At 36.0% G+C, this 20,201-nt stretch overlaps 1 protein-coding gene across 9 annotated transcripts in view; it reads right to left on the bottom strand.

Moving 5' to 3' along the window:
* RCHY1 (ring finger and CHY zinc finger domain containing 1) overlaps window positions 1–20,201 on the bottom strand; it is an 80,954-nt gene that overhangs the window by 53,007 nt on the left and 7,746 nt on the right. For 5 of the 9 annotated variants that reach the window (XM_064584597.1, XM_064584603.1, XM_064584604.1 and 2 more), the window contains exons 4-8: window positions 12,132–12,210; window positions 10,127–10,171; window positions 9,274–9,332; window positions 9,159–9,185; window positions 7,698–7,818 (exon numbers count right to left, since the gene is read on the bottom strand). In XM_064584597.1, the coding sequence (XP_064440667.1) occupies window positions 7,698–7,818; window positions 9,159–9,185; window positions 9,274–9,332; window positions 10,127–10,171; window positions 12,132–12,210 (331 nt within the window). Of the gene's footprint in view, window positions 1–5,532; window positions 6,211–7,697; window positions 7,819–9,158; window positions 9,186–9,273; window positions 9,333–10,126; window positions 10,172–12,131; window positions 12,211–20,201 lie in introns of those variants that run through there. The other 4 variants (XM_045881000.3, XM_064584602.1, XM_064584598.1 and 1 more) reach the window with 4 other exon arrangements.

Here is a 20,201-nt window from a genome sequence, read left to right on the forward strand (position 1 = left end):
CTTACAAAGAAAAAGGTCAAAAGAAAGGGATAGATTAATTCTAACAAATATTGCACTTTGCCTAGGACAACATGATTTGATTAAAAAAAAAAAAAATACACAGACTTACACCAGCCAGCACTGCTTCCCTCTTAAAATGACAGATGGGAAGGGGGTCTTGCTGGTGCCACAGTTCACACCATCCCTGAAGGTCAGGCCAATTTTACAGTCTGTACCAGAAAGAGGTTATTCATCTCATCCTCTGCAAATTACATTCAGCCCACAGGGGTTCACCGGATCCAGATTATCTTCCATCCAAAGAATGCCAGGAACTAGGGCTGCCTCAGGGTCTCTGAAGGAGGATTTCTCTGTATTCTTGCCTCAGCTACACAATTCTGCCCCCTTTGGAAATATTAGGAAGAAAGCCTCCATCCCTCCCTCCACGGCTTCCCCATTCACCCCACCCCACCAGAGGAGAGTCACCTGATAATGTTAAGATCTGAGAAAAAGCCATTGCACCTGCGTGGTCTAAGCCCTTTCTAGGGCTCTAGCCTTGCCCCAGGCAGCTGCAATATTTAGAACTCACTGCTCCTCTCCCTAGGACAGAGCCTCCTCTGGAGAGGGACGCCTGTAGCCTGTGACCTTATGGGTAAACTCAACTGAGAACAAGGAAGAGCAAGCTCAGTTCGGCCTGGTTCCAAGCCACAATCCCCTTTCCAGCTTTAGCAGCAATATCTGACTCCCATATTTACTTCTCAATTGATTTAAAACTTGATTCAGAACTCTGGAGGAATATAACCCTTTAAAACTTTAAGAGAAAGCACAGATCATATGAAGTTCAATGTCAGACACTGTACGAGACGCTCTAAAGGAAACGAATTCGACAAGGGACATTAACATGTAAATAATCTAAGCAAGGCAGACTGGAACAAATGCCAACCAGAGATTTCAAGCAAATGTTGTTGTGATGCCAAGTGGGAGGTGCGGAGAAGGGGGTAGGGACAGCAGCCCAGGGCATTCAGGGCTGGGTTTCTAAAAGTCCTTTGATGGATGTTGTAACCAGGCCCTGGAAGAAGACCCAGAACCATCCCTGCCTTTCAAGGTTCTTCACGTGCCAGCAGGCAGGCTTAATTCCTCAAGGTCCCCACACACTTGAGGATGAGGAGCCAATGGCCAAGCCCCACCTAAACCCACTCTACCAGCAATGGTTGCAGTTCCAGGAGCCTCTAGACAGGCTAAAGAGCAGTTTACCATACTTAGCTCTTTCTGAATTCTGACTCCAGAAAAACAGAACATGTGCACATGAGACGAGGAAAAGGACAAAGGGTGAAAATGGGACAGAAGTTGGAAGCAGTTTGCTGATTAAGTTTTGACTCCAATTTGAATATATGTTGTGTCTAGGGGGAAAAAGTGCAACCAGCCTGAAGCTTTGATCTTGATCAGAGGTTTACAAGAGTAGATGGTTGGCATGCCTAAGCAACATCATCTGGGCAGGGGCAATCCTTAATGAACTGAGGAGTGACAGGCGTCCCACCAGGGACCCACCATACCACGTACCACAGACTGAGCCTCTGTTAATTGACATCCATAGGAATCAAAGTTTAAATGCCTATTCTTAAAATAGAAGGCATACAAGTCACAAGCTTATGCGCACCTCCCAAAGATCCTATTTTTGTGGTCCCTGTGTGGCAGAACCAAGCCAAAAAGTTGTCCTGAAAAGGTTGGTTCTCAGGACTCCCTCCTTATTAAGCCACTGAACAGTCAGGTTAGAATTCAGCCAAGGCACTCCTGAAGCGCGTTCTGTCGGTCACACATTGGCCTCCCCCAGGCGAGGAACAATTCAAGGTCATTTACTGTCTTGCTCATTCTTTTTATAATCCAGCTCTACATACTGTGTCTGGCACAAAACCAGTGCAAAATAATTTTTGTTAAATGAGATAAATGAACAGATGGACCTAACAACCAGATTCCAACATGACTTGATTTCTGTCTTCTAGTTTGAGAAAGGTATACCAGCACACTTCAATCAGTATGTTCCAGTGTTAAATACTTGGGGGATAGGGAAGTCTCAACCAATTTTTGTATATTTGTGTACACACACTTCTATCAGATTCTTATGTATGATGAAAACTTAGGAAAAAGATTTTAACCTCACTAGAAATTCAACAAATTCTTATGAGCAAGATATGAGATGAAAACCCTATCACTGTCCTCAGAATGTAATACTCTTTCTCTCACCCTGACCCTGATCAGTTCATTGCTTCCTGTTTTGTCTTGCACGAATCAACTGCTAGAAAGCTTTCAGTAGCTTTAGTTGTACCCCCACCCAACTTTATAAACTGTTTTATAAACTGAAGCTTTATAAACTGTTTCATAAACAATGTTGAAATGAGGGGAAAAGAAAAAACTGAACTATAATAAAGGAAATGCTAAGTACTTTAAAACTGGTAAAAAGTGCTTATTGTTTAGAAGAGAGAGAGATTACAAAAGAATTTTGGACATTAATTAGCATTCATGGAAAAAGTAAACTTTGAGCTGGACTATGAAGCAGCAACAGGCCTTTGACAACTACATTTTTCGAAGAATGATTGTTCCGTGAAGGAACCATATGCACAAAGGAGCAAAAATTCAGAGGCTGTGTATTTTAAAAATATATGTAAATGAATAATGAAAAATAAAACTGAAAAGATAAAATTGGAACAATATTGTAAAGATTTCAAAGTAAAGAATCTGGGCTTAATCAAATGAACATTAGGAAACTTGTACATTACTTTGGCCTAGACTGTAACGAGTCTAAGTTTAGGAAAAGTAATCTGGCAGGATGGATAAATAAGGGGAGACAAAGTGAAATTCGGATGTAAGATAACCAGGTAGGTGTAAGACTATTAAGGGACTGAAAAGGGTGTGTGAGAACAAATGAAAAAAGTAGACCTGCCCAAAGGTGGCATATAATCTAAAGGATTAATTGGACAAACACAAGGAAAAAAATACACATGAAAATGACAGTAAGAAACAAGTCCACTTAGTAAGACATAGATTCAGTGACTATAAGGCAAACAGCAAAAAGTTTTAAGAGAATTTAAGCAGAGATGATTAAAGAAATGGAATAAAGAATGAACATCATTTCAAATTAATTGATTTCAAATTAATTTATTCACTACTGACCACCTATTAAGTGCCAGGCACTTATAAAATAGGATCTTGGCTCCACAGTACTCACATTCATTTTGATTCATGACCGAAACTTGAAAAAAATTAAATGAAAATTAAACATGCATACATTATAAAAATGTTTTAGTGGAAAAAAGCTTGGTTTTAAAATCTATGATGCCATAAGCATTCTTCAAACACGAGCACAAGTTAGTATCATACAGAGCTCCCTGTACTAGTTAAGATTCTAAAAGCTACAAGAGATAAAAACAACTTCATACATATTCTTGAGTGATAAAAGGAACCAAATGAGTTTCTGTGCACCAAGAAATTCATAAACGTATTGAATTATGGGCTTTTAAAATAAGTACACACTATATATAAATTCTGTGGCAGGGCAACCTTATTTCAGGGATGAGTCTGCTATACCTTATTTCATGGACAATTCTAACATACTTAAAATCAGACTAAGGGTTTAACATTTCTCTAAGCTTTTCTAGTTTCTAAACAGAAAAAGAAAAAACAATGAAGTTATCTGTTAAAATGTTAACATGGAAAATGTTAACCTCTGGAAGATGAGATTTTGAGTTTTTCACCTTTTCTTACATATTTCCTACAATAGGTATTTTTGAAATCAGAAAAAGCCAAAAAAAATTGATTACCCATTTTAAGTATTACATACTGAATGCTAAGGAGCTTCGAATTGTGAATGAAAACTGTAGGATTTTAAACATGAATTAACATGCCATGGACAAATCTTTGAAGAAATCCTGAGTACTACAGCCTAGAGACTTCATGGGCATCTGAAAACTGCTTCACGCACATGACTGGATGTAAACAAGCGGTTACATATAAATCCTGCATTATTTTGGACAAATATGGATCCTGAGTTGAAGATTCATGTAATCAGATTTTGAATTAAAGTATCTAAAAATGGACAGTCTATCAAATCATGAGCTCCTCCATGTAGAGGACTTAGCTATTACACAAGTAGTTGAACAAAATGGAAGTCTGAGTGAAAGGCAGGGTGCTACAGGGTGTTTGGGGTCACAGACCTAATCTGATTCCCAGCTCCCAACATTTAATAACGATCATTTACTCAAGCAGGTCATTTAACCTCTGAACCTCAGCTTTCTCATCTATAAATTGAAGACAACACTTACCCTACAGAATTATGATGATCAATACTAATGCATAAGCCTGGCACATAGCAGATGCTCAAAACATGAAGCTTGGTTACTTTTATACACTCACTCCTACTCAAGATCCAATGATTCTGTGATTAAAAGCAACAGGATTTAAATTAGTTTAACATGGTGAGATAACAGAATTAAAAAGTAGTACGTCTGGAAAATTAGTCTTTCCTTATCTGTATACTGACCGCTAACACCGGGCACAAGAACACATCAGCATTGCTGCTCTGCCTGGGCCAAGGAAACCGACACAGGGAGAGAACACAAGAAGAGCAGAAGACAGAAGACAGGAAGGCAGAAGAGAATAAAGATCTGGGCCCAAAACTGGAAATCAATACTACTGCCTTTATCCAGGTAAACAGATTTCAACAGAAGAAATAAATGTACCAGAAATGTTAGGATTTCTAGTTTTAAGACAAACTTTATTTGCAGGGGACTCAACTAGCTCAAAATTACAAAACTGGTGTTCAATAAATACCCATCAACTGATATGTACACATTTTACTTCCTAACCTAAAGCTCTTTATAAAACAGGCTAAGTTGGAGACTGGAATACTACTGTAAAAGCTGTACGATCATCAAAGCATTTTTGTGTATTTTGTTCCTGAATTAAGAGGTATATTTAATTCCATTACATGAGCCCAAAAAAGTATTATAAAATCAGAGATCTTACCAGGAATATTCCATGCCCCTTTCACTCATCCATACCTACTCTCAAGCACTTCGGAAAGAAAGAATCCACCCATTTACACCAAAGACAACCACTTCATGCATAAAAAAGGCAAGGAAAAGGCTAGTCATGAGGCATATGAGGAATGAGGCAACACCATGAGGGCAGGGACTTTTGTCTATATTGTTCACTGTTGTCTCCATAGCCATCTAGAACCTTACCCAGCACATAGTAGTTGCTCACTAAATACTTGCTGACCGAATGAATGAATTATTCCTTGAAGAAATAACTTTGGGAAACCAAACCAAAATTATTTTCAGTGTTGTTTTTCTTAAGGCTTGGAAGAGTTCTATTTTTTTTTTTTCCCCAACTACCCTAACGGAAGAATACTTCAAAAGAAAAAAAAAAAGAGGTTTTCTATAGAAATATATATGCACACATATACATGCATGCTTATTCGTATTTATAGAGAAATACATATGACTATATTGCCCAAGTTGAGCCAAAAATAGATAACCCTGAAAAAAACTTCCCATAAAACACTGTTTCAATATAATTTTATTAACAGTTATTACATCAAAATTCACATTTACAGGATCCAAAGGACTGTCTTAGAAAATTCTAAAGTATGCGCAGTAAGATTTCAACAGTAAGACAGAACATATTCTCATTATAGCACAGCCCTTAAAAAGTCAAGAATAATACTGAGAAATAAGTGCAGTTCTATCAAGAACTTTAGAAATGAACTCTTCGTGCATAGTGTCACTTAAAGCAAAGTCCCAAGGAAGTATAATATACTTCTATGGATGTGAATTTCAGTGGCAAACATCATTGGCTTCCAAACAACTGACACTAAAGGAATTTCCAATCAAAACACAAGCACAGTGGCTTTCGTCCAATATAAAGCTATGATAATTCTATAAAGAGACCCTGAATCCTTAAGTACATGTAATATGATTTTATGTTGTGACACTAGTACAAAACACATCAACTCTAATGCATAGTTTCGGACACATTATGACAACAGAATACTAAAGATAGCCTTTTTCTAGATCAGAAAATGCTGTTTTCCAGTGTAGTATACACTGGTCATTGCTGATCTAGTGAAATTCTACATCCTCCAGCTTGAGCAGTATTGTAGGATTCACAAATATTACATTTCATGCCTAATATATGGAACTGGACTGTAGATCGCCCATTGCAATCATTGCAGAGAATCTGAAAAGTGAAGAGATGAATTCAAATTAAGTATATTAAACCTTATAGATGGAAAATGGCATTGTCTGCTCAAAACAATTCCTCAAAAATCATACCGAAGAACTGAAACACATATAGCTAAGTCTAAACATTTCCCTAAATAGAAATGCCTTTTATTTGTTTTCTGAAAACTCTCAGAGACTATTAAGGTAACTTTGAATTTAGAAGATGAAAGTGTAGATTTGAGTCAAGAAGTCTTATTTTAAGACTGTTCCCAAATAGTATAAATAGTACTGAGCACAAAATCTAACATAGGCATAATCTGATTGACACCTATACTTAGAATTCAAAATAACATACATGATTTATTTTTCCTTGACACCTGCAAATTATCTTAGTTAATAAAACAAATCTTTACATAATTTTAATATTTTTGCTCATTCTTTAAGTTTAATATACTAAGTTCTTAATGCCTCAGGAATGAATCAAAGTCCAAAAAAGTATTTCCTAATTTAATAAAAAGAACCTTTTGGCATATCCCCAAAATGACAATTAGATGTCACTTGGGAATTAATCTCTTCTAGTACTGAGATCCCGAAAAATAAAAAAGGGGTTAACCTGAAAATAAATCAATGCATTACTATGTGAGAAAAGCATTAGCTTTAGAAGTCATACCCATAATAAATAGAAAACTTCCAAATTTGCTCAAAATTATAATCTGGAAAATTAAAAATACAATCTGAATGTAGAAAGATTAGTGATTGCCTAGAGCTAGGGGATTGGGGAATGGCTGCTAATGCGTATGGGATTTCTTTTGGGGCCAATAAAAATATCCTAAAACTGATGGTGGTGATGTCTGCACAACTCCAAGAATATACTAAATAGCACTAAACTGTACACTTTAAATAGACAAGTTACATGGCATATAAATTTTATCTCAATAAAGCTGTTATTTGAAAAAATTATCTACACGGAACATAGCACACTGAAGCCTATAGTAAAACATCACATAATTATCAATTAGTATTCTAAAAGTGATCCTTCATTGACCTTACTAGCAATTCAATTATCCACATGAATAAAAAGGGTAATGAACATTAAAAAAACAAATGTTTTTTTAATCATCAAATCAACAAATATGTATGCCTGAAATAAAATTTAAAATAATTACAAATAAAACATAATTAAAATAAAACATCAGACCAGTAATTCACCTCCACTCAGTTCCATTACTGACTGGCTCTGACGAGAAAGGTGTAAATAATTCAGAATAAAGTTTTTGCCTGCCATCTAGTGTTGGGAAGAATTGCATAAAGGTATTCTTAGTATTTTTTTGGTCTGGTCCTGAATTCAAAGTAACTAAAATCAATTTTTGGTCCTTTCCATTAATCATCACATTGGTGTCTATGCCAAAGCAGTATTTTTTAGACAGATTTGAGCAAAAAGGCAAAAATAAACAAGAACATCAACCAGGAACCTAAAAAGTTCTAAGCACGAATTATACTCACATCCACAGTCATGTTCTGATACTCTGATGGCATAGGAGTCTGTGCTACCTCATCATCCAGCTGTCTCCAGTACCGAGTCATATCTAAAGCAGAGTGCATACATAATGGACACCTGTAGCCTCTAGAAGAGATAGAAAGGTTATTTTCCAAACATTAAACAAGGAGTGGATCAACTCAGGTATACAAGATGATGCATGCTAACTGGTACATAAACCATCCAAAACAGAGCATTATTCTGTATTTCAAGATGACCTGTTACAAACCTGGGAACTTTTACACTATAGTTTCTAATTAAATCCTGTAACCTATGGTATTTTTTACACCTTCTTCTTTTTCCTCAGTTCTCTAAAGTGGGAAGGAATTCGCATTCTTCGTAGAATTTATTTAATATATTTTTTATATGAAGTTTTTTTTTAAAGATTTTATTTATTTATATGACAGAGAGAGATAGCAAGAGCAGGAACACAAGCAGGGGAAGTGGGAGAAGGAGAAGCAGGCTTTCCGGCAAGCCAGGAGCCCAATGTGGGACTTGATCCCAGGACCCTGGGATCATGACCTGAGCTGAAGGCAGATGCTTAACGACTGAGCCACCCAGGCACCCCTTATATGAAGTTTTTTATTTTAAGTAATCTCACACCCAACATGGGGCTCAAACTCACAACCCAAGGCCAAGAGTCATATGTTCTTCCAACTGAGTGAGCCAGGCACCCCTATATTTAATATATTTTAAAAACCTGTTCATCATGGAACACTACATCAAAAACTAATGACGTAATATATGGTGACTAACATAATAAAATAAAATTAATTAAAAAAAAAACACCTGTTCAGCTCCTTTTTTTAGCTAAATAACCTCAATTTCTTAATATATTCAGGCAATTCAGATTGTATCATTTTCTTTCTAAAAATTCTGAAGAATTCCCTTCTATCTGGCTCTTAAATTAAAAGTTCTACTTACGAATTTGCAGGACCAAAATACATTTACACAGTCTCTTATCTCCTATTTTCATTTCATTTTAACATCCTTCCCCCACAATAAAGTCTCTGCTTTAGATAATCTTGTTACCAGCTTTCTTTGCAGATGATTATCCGGGCCAATATAATGCTTTAACAGAATTTTGAGCAACATGCCTCAGCATTTTTACAGTGCTATGGATTGCCTTTGGCAGAGCCTGCACCCCTGGTAAGCACAGCCAGAAAAGAAGAGGTAGCTCTTGTGAGTTGTGGGATGAAATTAGGCATAATATAAGCATGGGGACAAAGATGCAGTCCTATATCCACAAGACGCTCTGCCCAATTTAACACTATTCATTCACCCTACCCATCTCAAGATAAATATCTGCCATGCCAGTAAGATGTATCAGCAATGTTAGCCCACTTCCACACCCCACACCAAAAAAAAAAAAAAAAAAATCAGACATCTTACAATTATAACTTCTAAAAATCCCATCAAACACTCACTCTTTCAACATTTCTTCATAACACGTTCTGAAAAAAATATATGACACTATTTTAGTAAAGCAAAAAGCATCTCCACTATTTTCAAACACTTCTGAGGAAAAAAGAATTACTTTACCTATGTAAAAGATGTCCACATGGCAAGACATGAGCAACAACACGGGATGTGTGAATGTCCTATAAAGGAAATAAATGTTAGTGTTTGCATGAAGACAATATAAATATCCAAGTACTTTAAATTCAAGAGGGAATATTTCCAAAAAAATGAAATCTTGCCATTTGCAACGATGTGGATGGAACTAGAGGGTATTATGCTAAGTGAAATAATCAATCAGAGAAAGACAATTATCATATGATCTCACAGATATGTGGAATTTGAGAAACAAGGCAGAGGATCATAGGGGAAGAGAAGAAAAAATGAAACAAGACGAAACCAGAGAGGGAGACAAACCATAAGAGACTCTTCAATCACAGGAAACAAACTGGAGGGGAGAAGGGTGGAGGGACGGGGTAACTGGGTGATGGACATTGGGGAGGGTATGTGATGTAATGAGCACTGGGTATTATATAAGATGAATCACAGACCTGTACCCCTGAAACAAATAATACATTATATGTTAATTAATTGAATTTAAATTTTTAAAAAATTTAATCTCAAAAGATGGAATGTTTTAAAGTTAGTAACGCCTCACAAATTTGCTACTCCCGAATTTATTTTAATATTTTAAGTAGCCTCCACGCCCAACATGGGGCTTAAACTCACGACCCTGATATCAAGACTTGCATCTCCACAGACTGAGCCAGCCAGGCACCCCTTTATTGCAATTTCAACATGACTTTTGCTAAGAAAATATTAGTTCTCTCTCTTTAGATGTCCTCAGGTTTTCTGGAGAATAAATGGATTGTAACTAAAAAAAAAAAAAAGAGAGAGAGAGGGAATATTTCCAAAGCAAATAACATTTTAAGCTTACCTCCAAACATATTGGACAATTCTGCCGGGAAACATTTTCAATACACTGTTTAAAAGAGAAACTCAAGTTACTAAAAGCTTAACTAGATGGAATGACAGTACATATTAATAAAAACCAGTGATAACGAAAACAATGATGCTAACTTACGAAAGATAATAATTAACATTAACACATGTCTCTTATATGTCAGATAGGAACTGAACAGTTAACTCACACAACTATTTCAGGCTTTGCACATTACTTGAAACAATGAAATTACTCAAGAAATTATCTGCATTTTACAAGTAAGGAAAATCAGTGAATCGAGATTTACCAAAGATGCAGAGGTAATAACGTTTGGAATCTTTTCAGCTTGTATGTGTTTTGTTCCAAAGCTACTTAAGGATATCGACAATGATAACGGTTCATGTTACTGAAGTTTACTACATGCCATATATTAAGTACATTACCTGCATTAGCTCAATCAGGTCCCACAACTATAAATGCAGGTACAATTATTACCCCATTTTACAGATGAGGTATTTGAGGCCTAGAGAAGCTCAGTAACTTCAAATGCAGTGGAACTGCATTTGAGCTCCAATAGGCTGCCTCCAGTGCCAGAGCTCTTAACTTGGTAAGACAGGGTGATTAAATGCGGGAAGGTAAGGGGAAGCACCAAGCCATAAATGATGCCCAGGTTTTTTAAGTGAGCACCTGAGTATATGATAATAGGACCATTTACTAAAATACAGACAATAAAAAAATAACTGACAAAGATACCGTAAGAGAAAATGTGCATATAGTTTTTGAAAGACCACACAGCTATCACCCTCCAAACTCAAGCCTATAAAACCAAACTCAATCTTTTAATTCCAGCAAATTCACTGTCCATTAATCAATTACTTAAAGCAAGGGCTAAAAACCTTAAGAGTCATCTTTACTCAGCCCCATTCTTTTTCCCTTCTACCTTGTCACCATATCCCAAATGCTCATTATTCAATTTCTCTTAACATTTGACTATTTTAGGCCAGCATCTATTTAAAAATCCTCATTAATGTTACCTATATCAAATTAAAATAAAAAATTTAACTGAAAAAAATCCTCATTACTCTCTCTAATCTCTGATGTTTTTTAGATTTTTTCTAAATAATGAAAAATAATTTTAAAGGGCCTGGTATCATGTTATAATTAATAGATCCAAAATTTAAAATATTTCTAACTATGAAAGGAAATATAAAAATATTTTCTGAATTTTCTTGAAGTGCTGTTACATTGCTATTGCTTCTTTATTATGCTATTTTAGTTATTCTTTTTTTTTATGACTTCTTATTTATTTATTTGACAGAGAGCGAGAAAGCACAAGCAGGGGGAGTGGCAGGAGAGGGAGAAGCAGGCTCCCCAATGAGCAAGGAGCCCCATGCGGGGCTCGATCCCAGGATCCTGGGATCATGACCTGAGCCAAAGGCAGATGCTTAACTGACTGAGCCACCCAGGCACCCCTCATTTTTAGTTATTCTTAAAACCAGTACCAATGAGATGAATCCATAAACCTACTTAGAAGTTGTCAACATTATGCTAATAACTGATATAAGGATTCTTAGACCCTATGGGGCACCTGGGTGGCTCAGTCAGTTAAGCAGCCAACTCGTGATTTCGGCTCAGGTCATGATCTCAGGGTCCTGGCATCAAGCCCCACATCGAGCCCCATGTCAAGCCCTGTGCTCAGCATAGAGTCTACTTGAAATTCTCCGCCTCCTTTTACCCCTCCCCCTGCTTGTGTGCTCTTTAAATCTTAAAAAAAAAAAAAAGTGTTCATATACACTATACAGAAGAAAAAGAATTGTAGATCAGATATTCTGAGGCATAGGTCTTAGAACACCTACTTAATAATGCTCAAAAATAAAAAGCAACATAGTTGTACTTGGTAATATCTGAAAATTAGCATGCTTCCAAACATATTAGGATTTAAGCTGGTTTTCAAACACAGTATTAATACTTCTTAAATTATGCAAACTTAATTATATACCTTGTGCTTTCCTTGGAGATTCATAGCTAGGCATAAGTTACATTTCAAACAATGGAAAAAGTCTTCCTTTGGACCAATCCTAAAAATATATGTGAAAGCCAAAAAATTAGGTTCATTTTTACTACAATGGCAATTTACTCATTTTTATGTTAAGTTTAGTTTCACTGTAAAGTTAGTTCAAATCACAATGACTAACATGGGGTAAACCCCCACCTCCCCAATATCCACTCCCCAAATGTAAGCACTATGAACAGAATGGTATCTATCCACGTTTTTTCTATAAAAGTATATACACAACACATATACACACACACACACCCTTTGGGTTTTATTTTTTACATAAATGGATTCTTTCTATATATCCTGTTCTGTGACTTTTTTTCACTGAACAACATATCCTGAAGATTATTCTGTCTATATAGAACCACTTCATTCTTCTTCATAATTACATAATATTACATGGTATGGACAGATCATAATTTTTAAAAGTATTCCCATATATAATTTACTACCTTGAGTTAATACAATGATATAAAAAAATATGCTTATACAGGGATGCCTGGGTGGTTCAGTCAGTTAAGCGTCTGCCTTCAGCTCAGGTCATGATCCCAGGGTCCTGGGACTGAGTCCTGCATCGGGCTCCCTGCTCAGTGGGGAGCCTGCTTCTCCCTCTCCCTCTGCCCCTGCTTGTGCGCACTCTCTCTCTCTGACAAATAAAAATAAAATCAATCAATCAATATGCTTATACAGACATCACTTAGCCCATCTGTTGATAATTTTTATAAGATGCCTAAAACTGAAACTATGGGATCAGAGGGTATTACACATCACTGGTTTTGATACTGACAGACTGACCTCCAAAAAGACAATACTAAATTATGCTCCCGCTAACAATGTGTGACAACACCTATGTTCCCCACACCGTAGTGAACACTGGTTACCTAGATGATAGACAAATAAAAGGCGTCATTTTAATTTGCATTTCTCAGGTTATGAGACAGGAAATATATTTTAATGTTTATGAACTATATGGATTTCTACTGTGGATTTTTCATGTATGCTCTGTTCATTCTAGGGTATCTTTTACCATTTTAAAACAACTGTTTATATATCCTGAATATTAATCTTTTTCATTTGTATATTTACCATATCCTGGTATGTCACATCTTTCTTGATTTATATATTTTGTCATACAGCCATTTTAATTCCTATGTACTAAAAGCCACTGATATTTTCTTTTATGGCTTATGCTTCTGCCTCTTGTTTAGGAAAGACTTTTGAAACCTATAGGTTATAAATATATGTATACCTCTAATACTTATGATTTTTAATTTTTATATTTTTCTTTCATCCATTTCAAATGTATTATGCATAATAAAGACAAGATAGCTAGTTGTTCCCAAATTTTTATTATTCCTTTCTTTCACCACAACAAAACACTTAGCTAGGCACAAGGGTGTCCTGAATAAAGACTATTTGCAACTTCTCTGGAAGTTGTGAACAAAAAAGATAGTGAAAATTTTGTGTCATGCCCTTAAAAAGGAAAGCTCAACAAACCCTAAACACAAGCAATATGAAAAAAACCCTATCATGGAACATCATAATCAAACTGCTCAAAACCAAAGATAAAATCTTAAAAGCAGCCAGAAAAAAAAAAAAGGCCTGTACAGAGGAACAAAGATAAGGATGACACCAGACTCCTTACTGCAAACAATGCATAATATATTGTACAGAATACAGTAGAGGAACATCTTTAAAGTATTGAAAGAAAAAACTGTCAGCTTAGAATTCTGTATCCAACAAAATATCTTTCAAAAATGAAAGCAAAATAAAGATGTTTCTAACATACAAAAGCTAGAACAATTCATTACCAGGAGATGCTGTTTAAACAAATCAGTCAATTTGGCATCAGTACTTGGAAGTCACAGTTAGAGGTGATCTGGCAGGCTCTGCAGCTCTCAAACTTCACCCCAACGCACAGTAAATCCTTTTACATCCTAACCCAGTTCTCCCTTCCCCTCTCACACATATATACACATACTCAAAATGCTAATAAAAGTTCCACATAACAATACTTATCCTTACCATGTATTTATCTATTTTTTAGTATTTTTTTAATGGTGGCAGGACTCACTAGATTCGCTTCAATTTAAAATTCACTACTCTATATAATACATCCTCTTTACTTCCATCCTCAATTCCAGTCTCTACCTCCACCTCCACTGTCCCTCACTCCGTTCTTTTACTGCCTTCTCTCAGGCTTGGTTATTTATTTACACCCGGGACCATTCTGATCTATTCAGCCTTGGCCTATCTCTGTTAAAACTTTACTCAAACTTTCCTAAAATTAAGACCACTCTAATCCGTATAATCTGACAAACACTATAGTAATGACTGCTTTTTAAGCCTATTCTTTCACAAACAGAATATAAATTTAAGAACCAGAATCATGCCTTCTATCCAGTCGTGCTCAATACATAACAAAGATTTGTCTGATGCTTATTTAATAACCTGCAGAAATGTGAAAACACACACTTCCTTAAAGTATCATTTTATCAGATGTTTTATTTCCCCACTGTAGTTACAAATTTATATAACTTTTTCAATTTTAAAAGTAATACTCATTCATTATTTAAAATGTGTAAAACCAGGGCACCAGGGTGACTCAGTTAAGTGTCTGCCTTCAGCTCAGGCGATGATCCCAGAATCCTGGGATCAAGCCCCACATGGGGCTCCCTGCTCAGAGAAGCGTCTGCTTCTCCCTTCCCACCACTCGTGCGGCATGCCTGCTCTCTCTCTCTCTCTCTCAAATAAGACCTTAAAAAAAAAAAAAAAGTGTAAAACCCAGAAGAACATGAACCAACAAATATACCAACAAATACCAAATTTAATCATGATCCCACCACTCATTGGTAACTACTGCTACTATTTTGGTATGTATGATATCCTGACAGACATTTTGTACCAATCATTCTCTCAATCCCTAAATATTATTTAAGAACTTACTTTTAATATGGGTTTGTAAATTTAACAATTTTCCAAGATACAGGCTGGTTCTCATTTTTCATTATTATATTTTTGTTATATCGGTACAAGACATAACACGATATATTCTACACATAATTCTTGGTACATATCTCAACTTCCTTGGGATAATCTAAAAATGGAATTATACAAAGGGCTGAAACATTTCTTAAGATCAGAAATCAGAACACCAAAACCACATCTGCCATATCATACTCTCATAAGTATCCTGGTGCTTATTTTATAACAATAAGAAATTATATTTCCCCATTTAAAAAAAAAAGAAAAAAGCTCATTCCAGTACATTTCAGGAAGGATGTATGCACCCACTGCCAAAAAATTCAGTGTCTGCCTGAACACTGTCTGCCTCTAATTAAAGAAAAACTGAAACCCTATCTTTAGGGCACATCACACTTGGAGAGACTTACTATCATAGTCAAAAGATTATCTAACTATCATGGAGCTATTTTAAAATATAAAATCAGGAATAACATATTACTAAACTCTGTTAAGAAGCACTGATTTCCTTATAGTGATTATTGCCTAAAGATAACAATTTTCAAGCCCAGAGACCAGAATCAAGCTTAGAGGTGTTTTAAGTACCAAGCACCAGTAGGAGAAATCTGATCACCTTTACCTTGCAGATGTTTAATGGACTAAAAGCAATAACTAGCAATAACTAACTATATTTCATAATATAGTTAAGACAAAAAAACCTGTCTTTAATATCCAAAAAAGGACTCACTGTAAAAGAGTATCAAAGAAGATTCAACTACAAAATAAGAAGACTGATATTTTAGCAAAAATATAATAATTCATGCATTCAAATGATTTTTTTAAATGTCATCATGACAGGGTAGTTTCCAACAACACTGCTATTGCAAAAACATTTTTTAACTTTAACTCTTTTGATATTTTTATTGTTTAAAAAAATTGTCATTATCTGATGGCCATGTCATTTCTTTTTTTTTTTTTTTTAAGATTTTATTTGACAGAGAGAGAGAACACAAGTAGGCAGAGTGGCAGGCAGAGGGAAAGGGAGAAGCAGGCTCTCTGCTGAGCAGGAAGCCGGATGTGGGGCTCGATCCCAAGACCCCAGGATCATGCCCTGAGCCAAAGGCAGCGGCTTAACCGACTGAGCCACCCAGGTGCCCCTGGCCATGTCACTTCTGACTAAACACAGTATTTGCCAATCTTATTTAATGAAAGATTTTGCTCCCAATGTCTTTTTCTTTTTTGGAGTGGGAGGGGGAACTGGAGAGTGGCAGAGGGAGAAAGAGAACCTTAAGACAGCTCCACACCCAGCATGGAGACTGACTCAAGGCTTGATCTCACAGCCCTGAGCTGAAATCAAGAGGTGGATGCCTGGGGTGCCTGGGTGGCTCAGATGGTTGAGCGTCTGCCTTCGGCTCAGGTCATGATCCCAGGGTCCTGAAATCGAGCCCCACATCGGGCTCCCTGCTTGGCAGGGAGCCTGCTTCTCCCTCTCCCTCTACTGCTCCCCCTGCTTGTGCTCCCTTGCTGTCAAATAAATAAAATCTTAAAAAAAAAAAAAAAAAAAGAGGTGGATGCTTAACCAAATGAGCCACCCAGGCACCCCTACTCCCAACATCTCTTAGCAAGTTTTAAAAAAATAAAAATGAATACCTCTGAAAATCCCCAAGGGGAGTGAATTTTCAGTGTGCCATAGACACTCTGAAGAACTGTAAAAAGACATTCCAAAGATTTTTGAACAATGACAATAGACATAATGCTACCTAAAATACCTACCTGAAGTGATCATAATCATGTCTATAACACATACCCTAGATGAATGGCCCCACAAGAAAATGAATGAACAATGTATTTTTTTTAAGATTTACTTATTTTTATTTGAGAGAGAGCGAGAGAGCAAGCGAGTGGGGGGGGAGGTGCAGAGGAAGAGGGAGAGAGAGAATAACCAGCAGACTCCCGCTAAGCATGGAGCCTGACGCAGGACTCGATCTCCTGACCCTGAGATCATGACCTGAGCCAAAATCAAGAGTTGGATGTTCAACCAACTGAGCCACCCAGGTGCCCCTGAACAATGTATTTCTAAGGAAAAAAAAAAATGGATTCCTCACCTAGTTATTTAATAGGAGGGACTTCAATTCACAGTATTTTATTACATGAAACCAGACCATCCCATTTTGCTCAAAGGATCTAACAGCATTCTTCCATCTTCTATGATGTTTATACACCAAAATTTACTTGGTATGGCTCCTAAATGGAGAAATGTTGAAAGGGAAGTATGTGTATAAACTATGTGGAAGAGGGGCATGTGGGTGGCTCAGTCCATTAAGCGCCTGCCTTCAGCTCAGGTCATGGTACCGGGGTCCTGCGATCAAGCCCCTCATCAGGCTCCCAGCTCAGCAAGGAATCTGCTTCTCCCTCTCCCTTTGCCCCTCCTCCCACTTGTGCTCTCTCTCTTGCTCACTCTCTCAAATAAATAAAAATCTTAAAAAAAAAAAAAAGTATCTTGAAGAAAACAGATGATGTAAAAATTGAAAAAATTTACAGGATTGACCATCCTAAATAAGGTGTTTATAAATCTAAAAATAAAAAATATTTTGTTATATTGAAACTAAAAAGTCACCTTTAAATACAATTACAAGCTCTCAAAGGTTTCAAAAACATTGAATTTGACAATGCATAGACAGAAGTAATGATAAGCCAGAATCTATTAGTGATGTATTTGAGATCTGGAATCAATATTATATTTTGATGGTATGAGTGCAGGAACTGAATAAATTTACAGGACTGTAAATTAATTACAAGCTAGAACCTACTAGAATTGTATCTAAAACCTGGAATCAGTTATTAACAAGATGGACATGTGCCAGACATTCAAAGGATATTGTCAAATGTCGTACATATCCCTTTAGAACTAGAAAAATGTGGAATCAAAATTTAGATTTGCAACATTTAAATTCTTATTAAAATTTCTAATGAAGTTGTTTTTCACTGCCTTTATTCTTCTGTCATTCACAATAAATATATAAATTATATAAATAAAAAATATTGTTATTTGTAAAAGGATTTAAAAATAGATGTTAAATGTTGATGACAAATTTTCTTCATATACAGACAGAAATCATAACACCAAAAACATTGTGCTAAAGATACACAACCTACACATTACTAAGTACCTACTGTATACATGGCACTCCCAGGTATACAAATTTAAAGTCTGAAAATACCTTGATCTCACGAAGCTTAATATTTACCAGGTAGAGGAATTTAAAAATTTGAAAACATCTTAATTTCATGAAGCTTAATATATGCAGGGTAAGATGAAATGTCTATTCTGCAGTCTCAACAACTTGAAAGTCAATAAATTAAACATAAAATGTATTGATTCCTTTGTTATAATAGTGGTAATTAAAAACTGTGTGCAGATCTGACATAAAAAATAACTCAGTACAAAGTGAAAATGAATTGGAGCTCATGAATCAAATAGGATGAACCCTAGAAACGAAGTTCTGTTAAAAAAAAATAGACAAATATATAGAACATGAGTTTAAAAATAAGCAAACCTAAACATGTATTGTAAACTTCCACTCCACAAAGATAAAGTAGCTTGTATAGGATCAAAGCTCCCACTGACAACTACAGAGGCTAGATTCAAAAAAAAACAAACAAGCTACTTAATAGCAGTAAAGAACAACTAAGGGCTTAAAGGGTCAATACCCTAGAGAGAAGGGAAATACCCTGAGGCAAAGCCAACATTCCCTGCTTCTTCCTCCTTAGGGAACTTGCAGTCCCTACACTATTCTATAAGAAGCTAAGCAGTAAGCAGTAGGTAAGAGGATAGGAAACCAAGTAAACCCTCTGGCAATTTCTCTGCTAGGAAGGCAAAAAACTGAAGGCCAGGTCCCACCACAAGAGATGCCCTGGTAAACACCCCTGGCTTTAAGTCAAGCCCCCTGAGGAACCATGTACTAGGAGCCTGAGTGTTAGGGAAAACAAAATAGAAGAGGACTTAATAAATGAAACTTGGCCTCTAATCATCTCAATCTTTAATTGGATCAATGGGATCTGTCTCTAATTAACTGCCTGCCAAAAGAAAATCTCTTTGGAAAAAATTAGCATCCAGAGCTTATACAATTTTGTCCAACAACCAACTAAAAAAAAATACGAAGCATGCCAAAAGGCAAGACTAAAGAACCAAACACCAAAGGAAAAAATATATAGAAATCAGAACTGACCCACAGATAATGAAGATAGTGGATTTCTCAGACACTGCCTTTAAATTACCAGTGATTAATATGTTGAAGGAAAAAAAAAAAAAGGTGAAGAATTTCACCTAAAAAATGGAAGGTACAGAGAGTGGGGGAGGATTAAATGTAAACTCTATAATTTTAAGAAGAAAAAAAAAAAAAAACCTAAAATGAAAAACTCAATAGATTAAATAGAAGATTCAACACAGTACGAGAGACCTGGAAGATAAATCAGTAGGAACTATGCAATTTAAGCATGAAGGGGTGGGGGGGAAGATAAATACAGAAAAAAAAAAACTTAAGAGACATATGGGACACAGTGAAAAGGTCTATACCTAAAGTCTCAGAAGAGGCAAAAGCCGGGGGCAGAAATACTGTCTGAAGAGATATTGGCCAAGAATATTTCAAAACTGACAGAAAACATCCTCAAGCCACGGATTCAAGAAATTCTACAAACTGCAAGCTGGATAAGTATTTCACAAACCTGTACACATCATGGAAAAACTGCTAAAAACCAATGACTTGAAAACATCGAGAGAGGGATAAAAGACAGAATATCTTCAAAGAAGCAGTAATAATCCTGTTAGGTGACTCTAAAACAGAAACCATGGCACCAGAGTATCTTTAAAATGCTAAAAGTATTTCTATACCTAAAAAAAGATAAAAATCTTAAAAATGAAGGCAAATAAAGACATTTTCAAAAGAGACCAAAAAACTGACAGAATTTGTCACCAGCAGAGCCTCACTAAAATAATGAAAATAATTCTTTAATTATGTTATGTTAATCACCATACATCATTAGTTTTTG

The sequence above is a fragment of the Mirounga angustirostris genome, unplaced genomic scaffold (genome assembly GCF_029215605.1).
Source record: "Mirounga angustirostris isolate CCGP_5_RB_7025 unplaced genomic scaffold, mMirAng1.0.hap1 SCAF_2, whole genome shotgun sequence".
NCBI classification, from domain to species: Eukaryota; Metazoa; Chordata; class Mammalia; order Carnivora; family Phocidae; genus Mirounga; species Mirounga angustirostris.